Source organism: Malurus melanocephalus, unplaced genomic scaffold (assembly GCF_030028575.1).
Source record: "Malurus melanocephalus ecotype Western Australia unplaced genomic scaffold, MMel_1.1 scaffold_71, whole genome shotgun sequence".
Lineage (NCBI taxonomy): Eukaryota > Metazoa > Chordata > Aves > Passeriformes > Maluridae > Malurus > Malurus melanocephalus.
Window position 1 is genome coordinate 1790929 of NW_026623303.1, and position 16289 is coordinate 1807217.

General features: G+C 40.2%; 1 protein-coding gene across 1 annotated transcript in view; it reads right to left on the reverse strand.

Moving 5' to 3' along the window:
- Positions 1–16289, reverse strand: part of SCFD2 (sec1 family domain containing 2) — a 190339-nt gene that overhangs the window by 14619 nt on the left and 159431 nt on the right. Inside the window, exon 6 of the mRNA XM_057366796.1 lies at positions 2083–2228. Coding sequence (XP_057222779.1) covers positions 2083–2228 — 146 coding nt within the window. The remainder of the gene's footprint in view (positions 1–2082; positions 2229–16289) is intronic.

Consider the following 16289-nt stretch of genomic DNA (forward strand, 5'->3'; position numbering starts at 1 on the left):
TTTTGAATACAATTCTGTCAACAAAGATTTATACAACTAATCTAGTTCTTCTCACAACATGTGCATAATTTTTAGTTGCGCCAACAAAGCAAATTACAGCAGACATAAGCTGCAGGATCTTTTAGAACATGTCAAGATTTCTGTCAAATCTAGTCACGCAATAAACAACTGTTTGAAAATACACAAGCAGGCATGAAGCCCTTCTTATAAAAATCTGTTTAATATCTTCATAGAYGAGGAACAGAAAAGCATTAGGAATGAAATATTTTTGGAGCAGAGATCAAATCACAGTTTAACAGAGAGGCTTATTCCATGAAATTAAAGGAAAAATATAATCGGACTTTAGACAAAACTATGTACTCAAAAAGATGTTAAAAATATGCTATGGTTGCACTTGTCTGAATTTTCAGCACCAAAACTCAGTGCCCTTCAAAACAATCCAGTTAGACTATGCAGATACTAAAATACAGAGAGTACRATCACTTACCTTTTTTAACTATAATGGTTTCAAATATTTTAAAAATGTCTTGTGACTTGAAATTATCTATTAAATTTTCAGGTTTTTTTTTTGTACAACCCCCAACAGCTGCATTGGTTTCTATCTCATATAATGGAACTTTTACCAAGTTTAAATTTTGGCAGGCACAAATTGTGTTTAAAATTGCTGTTAAAAACCTCAATAGCTATTGAACACATCCTACACAAGATTATAAAGGAGAGAAGAGAGAGAAGAAGAGAAAGAGAGAGAATGAGAAAAGAAGAGTGAAGGATGGAAGAAGGAATGGAGAAAGGGATGGAGGAAGGGAAGGAGGGAGAAATATACTTAGATCAAGATGTAAGTAGTTTCAAGAACAGGTAAAATAAATACTCTATTCTTGCACAGTCACTACATGAATTGGTTTGAAAACCTGATGAAAACATCTATYGTTTTATGTAAGACATACAAATTACAATGCTACCAAAATTCCTTCTAAGAGGCTATCCAGGGCCCACTTACTTATCCACAGAAACCTTTTCATGAGTCTTAAGAAGARGTGGATACTGACCAGCTTTTAACAGAAAAGTGAAAAAGTATGTGCAGGCTAAACCCATTSCCAAGGCACTAAGCAGGTTTGGGGATGAGTATGGTCACAGGACAGGCACAACTTCTGAGGAGCTAAACTGAGCACACACAACACCTGCCAGTCAAACGAGAGAGCCGTTTCTAGAGAGCTGTCAGTATCATGGGCAACAACACTCTGTCTGCTTATTTCTTCCATTATAAATCTCCTGGACTTCCCTCAGCAGGTTTGTCCTACTCAAGCAACTAGATCCACTGCATGGCTACATTAAGGGGCTGCAAGGTGTTAATATATTCCTTGCTGTGTTCCAACCCTAAGCAAGCAAACTGGATTACATACAAAGAACATATTGATGCTAATTACACTTCCTGGAAACTTTTCTTATAATCTCACTGCTCCTGCACTGAACTGCATTAAATGGTCCTACCTGCTAGGAGAYTTCAGGGACAGGTTTTCTTCACCTCAGATCTCCAGTGACATTTTGCAATGCCCATGACTCACATTCTTASAAAGCAATGCTTAATTTGAACTACATCCCTTTGCTGACCTACAGCACTGTTAGGAGTTTGGAAGGACTTTTTTCTGGCTCAAGGTTAGAATCAAGTTTTATGGTCTCTCTCTAMACCACTGCTTTCTGTTGTAAAACTCTGTTTTTAACTGGAAAAGGTAAAACTCTTCAGGGAAGACAGAGAGAAACAAAATCATTGACTGTTAGTCCTGATGACCTGAAGTAGTATCACAGATCATGTGCTCCTGCTTTAGAAACAGAAGCTGCATTTGTCACCTATTTACAAACAGGTTTGTCTCTCACACTTACATTCTGTGTTGACATTGACACACATATGCCTGAGTTTGGACGAAGGAAGTTCTTGATGATTATGTCAATTATAAAATCTACACTTGAGTACCTTCTGCATGGGCAGAATGTGCATAGGATTAGCACATCAACAAAATTAGTGCTGTAATTTTGACAGCATGATAGAGAAATAACAAACACAGGGAAAAAAAAAGCTACACTTGCCTGGTGGGTGTTGCTGCCCGGATTATGTATGGAATTAAACTGTTTCATGTGCATTCGGACTCTGGTAATATCCCTGAGGGACCGAAAGAYACCGTCCATTGCATCTGTGGCTTTCTGAGATGACAGCTTCAGTGACGAGTCAAAGCCTAAAGAAATAAAGAAACATGCAGCTGAGTGAGTGAAAAATTTTCACAKGTTTTGATAATAAACAGTAGGAAAAGGATAATTGGGACGAAATTTTAAATTAATTTCATCATGTCATATTCTAGAAACTCAGGGACTTATTTGACAGCACGTCCTCAGCATGGCATGAGTCTCTGCAGCTAAGCAAGAAKGAAAAAAATCCTGACAGCAGGCAAAGTGAAGAGCATCTCTCTGTTACTTGCAACCTCAATCACACAGCACTTTCATTGGCACAGAGTACATTTTGCTCTCCACAGCAAGCAGAAGGTCCTGTGCTAGCAGACCCCAAAGAAGAGYCCCCCATTAGGTGAAAAGGAGCCAGCTGGTTTGCTGGTCTCCTTGGGTAAACAGCCATGAAGGAGGGAACTGCTCCTCCCTGGCTGGCAGACTGCTGACTCCAAATACACTTTCTACCTCAGTGACAAGAAAAATGGAAGTTTGTGCTAAATACAGCAGAAAAGACAGCTAAGTGTTGGAAGGAACTGCATTATAAAAATGTTCTTATCATTCAAAGTGGCACTGCTATTACTTCCCATGCATTTTTCCAAAGCACTTCTGCTAAGGTATAATGCTCATCTTCCACTGAGGCCCAACTCCAATTACAGGAYCACAAGATCCCTCCAGGTGGCCAAGCAGTGCCTTGGAAAAGAGAAATTCATAGTCTTGGCTCCATCCCCCTCACAACAGGACCAAAATTGCACAGAAGTATTGAAAAAAAAAATGCTTTTTCAGCTCAGCTGCTGCTCAGAATTAGCCAAGTGAGGGAAGTGGGTCACCTGGTATTTTTCTTGCCTTGTCAAGACATCTCTACTCCTTTTGACATCTCTGCCTACCTCTCTTCTTGCTTGACTGTTCATCCCTGTGGCAGAAGATCCATCACAAAATAACCCTTCTTGCCACACGCTCACACCAACACATCACTSCTGCTCATTGCTATTGTCTTCCCCAGGGATGCTGCTGTAGTGGCTTCTGTGTCCATCCTCCAGCTCTGYAACCAATCCTGCACAGCAAACCTCTATGTCTGTGCAGAATCYCACTGAGAGAACAGGGTTTCCCTGCAGGTGCAGCTTGCTGTGCCCGTGGAGCCTGGTGCTGAAAACAGGCATCCAAACTGTCAGRAGACTATGTGGATTTTTGGGTAGGAGAACCCTGAATAAATTTTCCTCTACCAACTGACAAAGGACAGAATCTTTATGCACTDAAGAAACAAGGTGGTACTTTCAAAATGTACAGGGAAATTTGGACAGCTAAACTGGATCACTTTCAAACCTTTGAATTTTGTACAATAAAATATGTACATAATTTATTATAGTTATCATATATTTGTAATATATATATAATATAAATGCTTACACATACATACAGAGTTCTGAAACTATTCCTACAAAATGATGATTAGACACTGAGCTTTCATTTGTCTGAATATTGTTTGTTGAAAGGCTTCAAGTTGSATCCCCAGCTGGTGCAGCAGAACAGATAAAATGACTGCTGCAGGGCTACATCAAACCAAGCTGCTGAGCATTTATGCCATCATACCCCACAAAGCAATGAGGCGAGCACAAACTGGACCTCAGTGACAGTTATAATTCTGAGGCAGACACTCATATATTTTTGGGCAGGCTCTTGAAATTGCTAATTTTTTTCTTTAATGAGTACAAAATAACTTACAGGAATATTTTTGTTGTAATGCTGCATGCTCTGATTGACAAAAATTCATTTAAAACAAGCTTGATACTTCTCATTTCTGGTACTGCAGTGCAGTTTCCAGCAAAGATRGTCTGTCTTTGCAGCTGGAAGTTCCTGAAATGCTCCTCACCTTGCCTGGCTCAGCACATCCCACTTTGCTTCTTGTTACTGGGTCAATCTTCTCTTGAGCAATTTCTTGGTGAACTGTAGCAACACCAATGTAACATCACTCCTCACTTGAACCTTATTGCCAAGGAAATGCTGTCTGGAGCTTGGGCTTTCCCTTACAGCTTGTGCTGGCACACTCATGGGGTGGAGGGGRCTGGAGTAGGTCATGAAATCTCTCACCTTCACCATCTGTTTCACAGCCCACACTGTTCCATGAACCAACACAAGAGGTGTGCGAGCCATGGTGTGTGCTGGGCTGTGTTCAGCTGTGCCTTCTGGCAAAGCAGTGCATATCTTGAGGAACACTGGCCCAATGTCTCCAGTCYCCACATCAGACTGCTGTGCTGGGCCCAGTTTGGGACCCTGGGATGACACTGGGAGTTGAAAATCCAGTCTGGCTGTTTATGGCTGGCCAGACAGAGGCAAAAGAGGTGTATTTTCAAAGTTTCTCTAAAATGTGACTTTCTTGRGATGTCTATTTCCAGCCTGACGTCTAGTTCTTCTTTTTTGAAATGTAAATGAAAAAAAGTTTTCTTTACAATTGCTTATTGCTGAAATTCTGAAAATCTCTGAAAGGTGCTGTCTATCTGTTGCACTGCAGCTGCGTTAGAGAGGGGAGCCAGGTTTCCTTCCAGCCTGGAGAACAACAGAAGCTTGTTCTTTACAAGTGGCAGGCAGCTACAAATCACCTCCYATTCACACCTTTCCTGTGAACGGGGCTCTGCAGCATATGGAGAGCAGAACACAATCCCCCTTCTCTGCTCACTTCATGCTACCAAGAAATCTGCAACTTTTACAACAGCCAAGAGGTGGAATACATTAGCTGCTGCACAGCCCATGTACTAATTAAAACAACACTTCCTGTTACTGTTTTTTCTTGGGAAGTTAAATGTCATTCAGAGAGCATGCTGCATGAGTTTCTTTAAATCCCAAGCCCTATTATATATGGGGAAAGGCATTTAAAGAAAATTCGGGTATTTCCTGTTGGAATTAAGGAAGCCCAGTTGTGAGAAAAAGAAAATCGCCACTAACCTGCAGAGGACTAAAAAGACCCTAAAGAAGAACACAACCTAGCTCTGTGGGAAGTGATGCCCAGCCTCACCGATACTGCTTCTGCTCTTCTCCTATCCACTTGTGCTGAATTTGAGGAAAATGAGACTATAGGAGTTGCATTCAGTGCAGCTCATATAATAATCTCATTTTACCAGGATGAGATTACTGGCCCTTATTTTTGACCTACTTTTGATCTTTTTCATCTCCTCTCAAACTACACATCTACATAACCATTAGTGCCACAACTAATCCATTTTCACAAGAAATTTGAAAAAAGGAGAATGAACAGATGCTCTTCTCTACAGTACCAAGTGACACAGGAACCAAACAGGACTAGTTTTTCTACTGATTTCTGAAACTGGAAAGAAAATGCTTTAAGGAAAGGACATGGGCATTGTGAACTCAGGAGATGTGTTATTATAGAGCAGGATGTGATTGATTATCCTCCTTCTACCCCCAAAAATGTAGCAAATGAGAATTTCAGACCTGAGTTTCAKAATACCTTTCATGTGCTCAATCCTTTTTTGTGCATGATAAAGGCATTATAAATAAATATGCTCGTTCTCTAAAGCATCATGATAATTATCAACATTTTGTGAAGGACTTRGTTAATTCTGAGATATCACTAGGCCTAAGGTTCTTACAAAGTTAAAGGTTTAGGAAAGCTGAAAGTTTACCACTCCACTCTGTTTTACTGGTACTAACTTCAGCTCTCTCCATCTTATGCTCTCTCTACAGMCCAGTTACAGAAATAAATGAATGCAAACTCTGCAAACCCTGAAACAGAGCCAATAGAGTAACCAACCTGTTTTAGAGGCACACATCAAATCATGGGCTAAACCAGAAAACTTGCACTTTGAGGAAGAGAAAATCCAGCATCARGATTTCATTATGCAGGATTTCATTATTTTCTAGATATGCAGAGTTAATTGTGCTTCTCAGCAAAAGATAGAGGAAGAAGACAGATAAAGGGCTCCTTGAGGGTCAAAACTCAAAATGCAGCACTATGATATTAAATTAATAAAAATCTTCTATTTTTACAGTTCAKATAGCATAGCAATGGGGGCCCTTCTTTTTCKATCAGATAAATCTAAGAATATATAKGTATACCCAGAGCCATGTGTTTTATAATAGTTTTGATATATTTATGCATTAAGATTTTTTTATGAAGAAGTAGATAGGAATGTGTACAGTGACACAGACCATTGCTGGTTTTTGCAGTGGGAAAAAAAAAGTGTAAGACCCAAAACCAGGATGTAATTTGCATGATTATCCTGTCATTTTTCTTCCCTACAGATTCTGCCATGCATTTGAATCTTTATTCTTGAATCCAATTTGTACTAAAAATGCTCTCTGATGCATTTATAAAGGGAAGCTCCTAAGCAAGTGTGACACTGTGGACAAGGAAGGACAGGCCAGAGTACAAGACAKCTGCCATTTGCCTACAGTTACATCAGAGAAGGTGAAAAATCATAACTGAGTCCATTTTAGTTCAGGGCATTTCAGAAGAAAGCTGTGTTCTACAACCCTTGAGAAGAGAGTGTCCAGAGGGGACAGGGCCTGTGACAGCTTCTCTGCAGCACATTCAACCCTGGGGCTGGAGAGGGCTCTGCTCTGTGCTCATTCTGTCCTCAGCATTCCCAGCCAGAGCATGCGTGGTGCTGGATGGGCAGCTATGTCTGTGCTGCTGGTAGTTCACAGTATAAGCAAAATGACATGACCATTTTGCTGAAGCACTGGCAAAGCAGTGTGTTGGTGCTGCTGGCAGGGAGGGGAAGGRGCTCAGCAGCTGGGGAAGGGCAGGCACAGACAGACAGTGATATCCTATCCCTATCCACAGCCTTGGGATGCTCTTTTCCCATCTCCTACCAGCAACTAGAGCAGATTTCTAAGCTGTCATCTCACTTCAATCCCTTTTCTCACCCTCCCTCTTCCCTCTGCCTTCTGGGATGGCTCCTTGCCTCAGTCATGCACCAGCCCTTTTGGCTTTGGGAAGCTGAACTTGGCTACAAAACTGCTCCAGCCCCATGAAGGGCAAGTTATTTCTGCACCAGAAGCAAACAGGCCCAAACTCCTCCTAAGTGTTCAAGAGATTAGCATCACCGCCAGACTGGGAATTTGGAGTTCCCAGTCCTGGGCCTGATCAGCCCTTCTGCCAGTCCACACAGCACTGAATCACAGAATCATAGAATGTTAAGGGTTTGAAATGGACCTTAGAGATCATCTAATTCCAACCTCCCTGCCTTTCACTAGACTAGCCTGCACAAGAACTTATCCAACCTGTCCTTGAACACTGCGGGGGGTGGGGCATCCACAACCTCCATGGTCAGCCTGTTCCACTGTCTAACCATCCTCACAGTAAAAATTTTCTTCCTAACATCTAACCTAAATTTCCCTCTTTCAGAGGTAAGTAGTGAATTCAAAGTAGTGAATTTGTGTTCACTACTTTTTGTGCTGTCACTACAGTTCCTGATGAAGAGTTCTTCTCTGGCTTCCTTGTAGGTCCTTTTCAGGTTCTGGAAGGTTGCTATGAGGTCTCTACACAACCTTCCCTTTTCCAGGCTGAACAGATCCACTTTCTCAGCCTATCTTCATAGGGGATGTGCCCCAGTCCTCCTATCAACTTYGTGGCCCTCCTCTGGACTTGTCTGAACAGTTCCATATCCTTCTTATATTGGGGATCCCAGAGATGGATGCAGCACTCCAGGASGGGTCCACAAGAACAGAGTAGAGGGGAGAATCACCTCCTTCAATGTGCTGACCACACTCCTTTTGATACAGCCCAGAATTTGGCCTGCAAATGCTAGCAGGCAGAAAAGACAGAGAGCAGGAGGAAGGCACAGAATAGCAGCATTTGGGAAAAACATTAGAAAAGAGAGGCAAAATGCACACAATATCAAAAATCAAAGCTCTGTATTTCTATAAATGKAATTTATTATCTAACTGGCACACGGAGAATGAAAACAGTGATGTGTTCTGGGGCAGCCACGAGCACCATGCAGTGCAATAATGGTATGGATGTGGTGTCTGTGACAGGAGGGAGAGTGTGTCTGAGCCACTTCCTAGGAAACCATGAAAGCCAGCGTTGTGACCGACAACGATGTAAATTGTAGTTTTATTCTCATCACGAAAAACCATCTCCTGTTTGAAAGAAAAGACCAGGATGGTTTTTTTTAAGGAGACAATGAAATCTAGAATCCTGTATCACCATTTCAGCTTTTAAATATGCATCCACACTTCAGCAGTGCTGAGCATCYAGGGATTGCACACTTATGTCTCCAAGAGCATTTCAGCACAGTATCTGATGTTTATTATATAGGGACACATCCTGCAAGCTCTGGAGCTCCCTGGGGAGCACTGTGCTTGGAARGGTTGTTGTTGCCATCAAGTCTTTGAACCCCCTTCTGGACACCGCTCTTTGGTGCACAAGGGACACACAGCCCACATGGATTTGCTGGATCTCAAGCTCTAAAGCTGCACATGTAAAAGCCTGGCAACTTTCCTGCATGATTAAATATGGATTTAAGAGCTACCTTTGGAGAATAATTAATATTTTTTTTAAATTTTGGCCTTAATGTCTGTCATTTGGACATTTCTGATCTGCAGGAATATTTTATTGCTTTCTTCTTGCCAAAATCCAACAGCACAACATGTAATATAAACTTTTATGAAGCACTGCAAGCTTAGTACTGCTGGTTCTCATGTTACATGAAATTAAACCTGTCAATTCAGCAAACAATTACAGGGAAAAACTGCAGAACTTACTACAATAAATTACATAAATTAATTGCAGGATGAATTTAAGTTAGGCTCAGATGTGCTTTCTGAAAGAAATTAATGTAACAAATTCATTAGGGAACCATTCAGTTGCTCCCTCAAGTCACCCATATCTTAATTAAAAACCCTCAGATGCTAATAAAGCTATGGTAAATGCTCTTTAAGTCCAATAAAGCCTCCTAATAATGTTCGTGCAAGAACTCAGTAAAACTGCAGTTTTTACTAAACAATATAGAGCTTTACCCACAACATGAACATACCACCCCAGGACCATATGATCAAAAGTCCTCACTCAGTCTTTTGCAAATTATTCTCAGATAGCCTCCTTTTGTCTTCAGACCGGTGACTGCAGGGGACAGATTTTTACTCCCATCAAGAGCTTTCCTTCTATTCAGGGGGAGCATTAGCCAATACCTTCCAGTGATGCTATAAAGTTACACCCTCGGATCTGCTGCCTCCCACCTTGTCCACAAGTTACTCCAAGAGGTATCATGTATGTGAAGGACAAAGGACAAGGGATGAGGTTTGTGTCCAGGTAGCAGCAGGTGAGCCAGTCAGTACTACTGGTACTGATTCTGTTGCCTTGACCAGAAGTGCATTCATCCATGGGAGTCTAGATGCTTTGCCCACTTGGATTTGGAGGAGAACATCAGAAAACATGGCGAGATCTGTAAAGGTCCTTATTTTTTTYCCAAAACTTTTCTTCTTTATGTTGATTACAATGAATCATACTTTTTAAACAGTAATAAAATAACTATTTTAAAAATTTTTGTTTGATTTTTCCGTATTTTTTCCTTGGACAATGGAAATGAATACAATCAATATTTTTGCATACACAGTCCAATTTGTTTGTTTTCCTCAAACTGCCAAATCAAGCTTGCAGATATGATTGGAAAATGCTTCCTTCTGAAAACAACAGTCATACCTAGAATTTGTAAAAATGCACAGAACTGTTTTGATTCATGGATCTAAGAATGACAATAATGGAGAAATGTTCAAGAGAAATTTTCTTTCCTGATTTAAGTTTTGAGCCAAACCAGAGCTCATGGTATCCATAAAATAGCTTAGGCAGCTTTACACAATAACACAAATGTATAGAAACATAAGACCACAATTAAAACTAATTTCTGTAATCTATTTATCAGCTACTGAAACAAACCAATATTTTTAACAGAAAGACAAAAATAATCACATTCAAATACTATGTATAATTATCTTTTCAAAAAGACTTCCCTCTTCATCCAGTATACTACAGCAGAGGTGAAAAGCCATCTGAAAACTGACAAAGACAATGGGCACCTAGGTTGCATTCAACAGGGAATATTTAATGACAGAAAAAAAAATGATAGATCAGAATATTTGCTATTTAGACTTAGACAGCTTAGACTTAGATATTGCTGCTGCCAAAATAAAAACCAAAGTCCAGTCTCAGTTCAGAGCAGGTTTGCTGAGGGAGTTAGGACTTACTGTGGCCTGCTGAGCACAAGCTGATCAGCAGAGAAAGTCAAGTGGCACATCTTCCAGGGACTATGTGCATTAGGAGGGGGAAAGAAGGGCTTCCTTTTTTCTATACTATAAAGCACCTGCCAAGCCTTTAGAGAGAACAATTTTCTACCTGGCAGATTGCACAAGACCTTCTCTTSTTCTTCTATCAGTAGTGCAAGAACTGTGACATGCTGTGCCTCCCCAAAAGCAGCACAAAGCTGCCTACAGTGTGTGAAAATATTTATGATGCTGAAAAGCAGAAAAATGTGGCTTCTCATGCTCTGTTGGAGACCTGAGACCAGGGCTTGTACTGGGCAAAGACCATATTATACTATATTTCGTTCCTGATGCTGCTTCTCCTGAAAATGGGCATTAACATTTTGGACACTGAGGTGGTATATGGGGATAAAAGAGGGTAAGGGCAGAACTTTCATCCTGCAACTGAGGAAAATTGAAGTATAACAATTTCCACAGAAAAGACAAAAAATATTTATGGTAAAGGGCTTAACTGCATAACATTAAAAAAAAAACTTTTAAACACATAATATTGAAAGTAACAACCACAAATCTCCACACTGAAATCAGAAATTCTACTTTAATGGCAACCTGCCACATTGCAAGTCACACATGACCAAGGACAAAAGGACTGAAAACTGGAACACTGAAAAGTTCTGCATTTACACTGTGATACCACTTGTCCCTCACTGGAGCTGTTTTGTCCTGCCACTGCCAGTGGTGCCATGCACACAGAGCAGGCTGCATTGTCTCTCGTGTCCCAGCCCCCCAGCAAGRGGCTGAGACTGCAGGAGAGCTGCAAAGAATCCATGTGTGAGTCCCTCAGCTGGTCACACGTGACAGGGATGAACACAGGGCACATGTGCCCATATTCTGCAGACAGACGAGAAGTTAGGGTGAAGCACAGCCCTCTCAGTCCCTTCCTTCGCAGCAAATGGAGGTCATGGCAAGGAGCTTGTGTGGTTTAATCCATGCACAGCATCTACTCTGTGTTACCAGCTCAACTGCATTGCATGCTGTGCACAGAACAAACCCTCTGGAAACAAACCCCTGTCTTTGGTACCCTACTTGATCTACTGAACAAAGTTACTGTATTTCACATCTGCCTAAAAAATATACARAGAAAAACTGCCCCTGTTGGTACAGATATTCATCTATCTATAAAACACAACGTTGTACATGTGGGCATGGGATGCATGAGTCAATTTTTGATGCTATGAATCATGAACAATTTAATTTTAGTATAAAAACAGCCTGTATTATCTGTTACCTACCAGAGTAATTTTTGCATTTAGGTGAAGAGGTAAAATGATAATTTAGCCTAAAGCATAGGTGATTATGTTATTTGGAATAAGCATTATGTCTCTGATAAGATTAGGAAAACCATATTTTGTAGAGGCATTTGCTCTTCATGAATCTCACGGAAATATTTAAAGAAAACTAATATTGCATTTGGAGTTGGAAATAAAACAGGAGAAATCTTCATGAATTTCTCTCTCCAGCTTTGGTTTAAGTGGTTATTTATATTTTTCATCACCTGCTGTAAAACTATTTCATTTGAAAACATTGCTGTAGTACTGTCTTAAAAGATAACTCTCCCTCTTTTGGGAATATGTCACATCTGATTGAAGAAAATATCCTGTAAAAAATACCTTTTTTACTTTAAGGAAATATAAATGATTCAAAAGTCCTCCTATGTTCATCTACTCTTAAAACCAATTGAAACTGCACTGCCCTTTGCAGAGAACATAAACACACAGCCCAATCCAAACATTTTACAGCCTGTGGATGAACAAGAAAAAGCAAGCTAGTAAAAAGCCTGGAAGAACAAGAATAAACCAAAAAAAATGCAAGTCAGAAAGAAAGCACTGCATAGATTATCCCACTTTCTGTTCATTTTTAACTTGAAACTACTTTATACAAGAGACAATACAGGCAGCATAAAGCATATTTTGGATGAAAACCAATGCAAAATGAAAGAAGGGAGACTGTGGAAAGGACCTCAAGAGAGGAGAAAGAAGTCTACCATGGGAAGAAGGACCAATGCAGTGCTATTTTTTTTCCAAAGGATGAACAGCACAACAATGTCCCAAGCTACCCCTTCCTCTGAGTACATGGGTGCTGCAGCTGCCCACTACCAAGACACAGCAGATTCCCAAATATGAAGAGCACAAAATTATGGAATAATGTTAATTTTTATTCTTCTTCTGGACTGTTAATTAGAAACTACACTGCAGTACAGATGGCAAGTATCAGTCAATGAAGAAAATGAACAACACTACAAGCCTCCTGTGCATGTAGGAGTATCCTAGATTATTAAGTGGAATGAACTCATATTCATAAAACAGACTAATTTGTAATATGTGCAATAGATAAAAAAAGATGCTGGCAGAGATCTCAGTTTAACAGAAAATGTAGACGCATTCAACTTAGAAGGTGTGACAGGATGGAGTTTGGGCACTGTTTAAATGCCTTGTTGAATTACTCTCTGGTTTAAATTCAGAATTAATTGTGCTATTTCAATTAACAAACAATTGAATGGCTTGTGGAGTTGGTGCAAAATGTTTCTCGGGCACTCAAGAAATAGCGTTTTTTTGTCTTTAAAACCAATTGAAAACATTGGGTGCGTTAGTGAAAACACAGCTTTTAACAGAGGTTGTAAGAAACAAGTAACAGACAGAAAATGCCTGAGATCTGTAGTTATTTCCATTTAGTATAAATTGTTAATGTTTTCAGGAAAAAGAAATAATGAAAAACACTAGTCATCTTGTAGTCAAGGTTCAACACCTGTTTATTTACTGTGGCCAAAAGAATAAGGATAACTTGATTTATGTTCCAAGTATGTGGCAGACGCACAGGGATTTTTTGCTTTGAATTGTGCCTGCCTAAGAATGAAAGAAGACATGCAATTTCAGAATTAACTGGGTTTTTGTTGTTGTTGTTTAGGAGACAAAGACATWACTATGTACAAGCAACAAGTCAAGTCTGATGGGCTGACAGCAGCAGTTTAGTCATGAGGCTGATCTGTGGAAGCCGAATGCTGTTTGCTCTCCTGGGACTGGGCAGGTGCAGGGTGCTCATACAATGGCAATTGTGTCACTACAATAAAAATATTAATATATAATACATCTAACCTAATAGGTACTCAAATGATCAGTAGACATAGATGCACTTTTATGGATATGTAATGGAGCCTGTGGAGGAGAGGAGGTGACTTTCTAGACTCCTTCCATAACCACATTTCATTTAGACAGGGAAAATTCCAGTTCTGATCCACTGAGTTTACACGGAAGCATACTGCCTGAACAACAGAAGGCCACTATTGAAAGCTTTCCCTGTGCCATTGCTGCTTGATGGACATCCTTCAGTCTTTCCTTCTTCCTCCTGCTATGAGAAACCACCCTCCCCCCCAACACACAGAGGGAGATACAGAGGACACACACAGCAGAGCAGCTCAGTCTCACTCAGAGAAGCCTCCACGTGCATCACCTCCTCCACCCTAGCAGCCATGTGTGGCAGTAGCAGCCAGACACTGGGCTTGGCAGYAGCAAATGCCACCTTGGAATTGAATCACCCTGCAGTAAGAAAGAGTTTACATCTTCAACAGTGAAAAATATTAAATGAGATAAAGCTTCCCCACACATTTCATTACTATGTTTTTTTTTTTCCTAAGCAGGGCTGCTTACTGCAGATTCTGTGCAACATTACAGTCTTGGCCAATGTCACGGTGATGTTCTAGACCATTTTAGTTAGGAAGCTTTCACCAATGTCACATGCAAAATTATGACAGCCTCCACTATCTGTGATCTAATAATATCCTTATTTTCCTCGTATTTGTGACCTACCTTTATTTTTTTTAAAACAGTTGGTTTTTTTTTTTTAATTTTTACACCAAAAGATTAGAAATTAAGCTATTCTATATGGCATCTGAAAAATACACTGTTTTCTTGCACAGGTATTTTGTCTCTTCACTGGGGCAGAACAGCCCCAATAATTGAATAAGACCTGAGGGTAGAGCCTGGAAATCATTAAACAGTGATCTTTATGCTAGAGAAACATGGCAGAAGGCAGCACAATGCTCAAGCTCCTGGGCTGAGCTCAGTCAGTGCTGCAATGCAGCAACACACCATTTTCAKCTCCCAGGAAAAACACTGACTCAGAAGGATGATACTCCATCCAAACCTACCAGGTTTGCCCACTGTAAGATTGGAATACTGCATTTTCTGGGCACAGCTGTTCTGTTTCCAGTTCCTGAGCTGAAGGGACTCAACCCTGCTGTCACCAAGCAGAGCACAGCAAACAAAGATCTCTCTGCATTAGGTGGCATATCATGTATAAGCTTCTACCGCAACGTCCCAGTCTTGATTTGTCCTGTCACAGCTTATTGTAACTCTCTGCACTCCCAGAAATTTAATTAGGCCATTTGTTGCTCTTGCAGAACAGCACTAGCACTTGTTTTATGTTGTTTATTTACCATTAAAAATATCCTAAAATGGGATTAATCTCTAACAATTAGTGATCTCAAAATCAGAAACCTAGTCCATATTCATTATCCCAGGAAATCTCCTGGAAAGGCCAATCTGTCTGCACTTTCTAGAGGTAGACTCTGGAAAGTTTCACTTRCTAATACTAAACTGTGAAATAATTTCCACTTTCAATTAAAGGGCCAAATCAATAAAATGGAAAGCAACAAATCTGAGATAAGAAAAACTATTAATCTGTAGACCGAAAAAACTATGACAAGCATAATAAGGCATGTGTTGTTCATCTAAAAACCAACTATGAATAGATGCTACTGTCAGCCCCCAGCGCATTCAAAGTCAGAAACACTTACTCTGCAGATATAAATAAACTGTCCTACTTTCTGCTTCCACCAACACTACAGAAGAGAAAAATGATAGAGGTATCAGCTAGAATATAGCTTGTCCTGCAAATGATAAATGGATTGTGATCCACTCATGAGGAACCTTCAATATTTTAATACTTGCTTAATTTATTTGAGATTTTTGCATGGTCTTTTTCACAGCTGCTCCAGAGTGCTGACCACAAAATTCAGGGTCTGGCCTTCACAAAGATTACCTCAACCAACTCTTGGAGACAAAGGGAAACAAGTGAAGGCAGAATGAGGCCTTGACTGAGCAGAAAAGCAGTAGKATACAAACTTCCAGTGCATGGAGCCAAAATGGACACAGGTTGGCTTAAACATCTGAGCATATCTCTGCAGAGAAAGCAGCTAGAAAAACATACTTGAGTTGTAAGTTGAGCAAATTTGTTATGAGTCACAGTGGCTGTAAACATGCAACCCCCACAGAGCTGTTTGCAAATCATTTCTCTCCATATACCCACTTGCATTCAATTGAAGACTGAATAACTGAGTAACTGCAGAACACCAAATACAGTACATAAATATAATGGAAGAGGAAAAAATATACATAAAACCAACAGTTGATTCATTTGCCTTTCAAACAGACACAAAGTTCAAGCAGATTTTGAAACGARAAAACAAGTGTGAAAAATGAATGAGGAAGGACAGAAGCTGACAGAGGCAGGTGATAACCCAGCTTGCCATACATATTTCTGGGTGAGATAACTGAGGGTTCAGCTGATTGAAGTCTGTAGATTATTATTCTGATTTCAGTTAAATGTTTGATACAATGCCACCCGGAGAATTCGTTTGGAGTGAAGAGATGGAAGTTAATAAAAGAGTTTTGAAGGAACAGGAGAGATGACAACAGCCTAAGCTACAAAGAATCTTACAGATATTCCTTGAGGACTGGTCTTACTACATTTATTGAAGACTTTTGCACAAAAAGTCTGTGTGCTGATGACAAAACTATGAG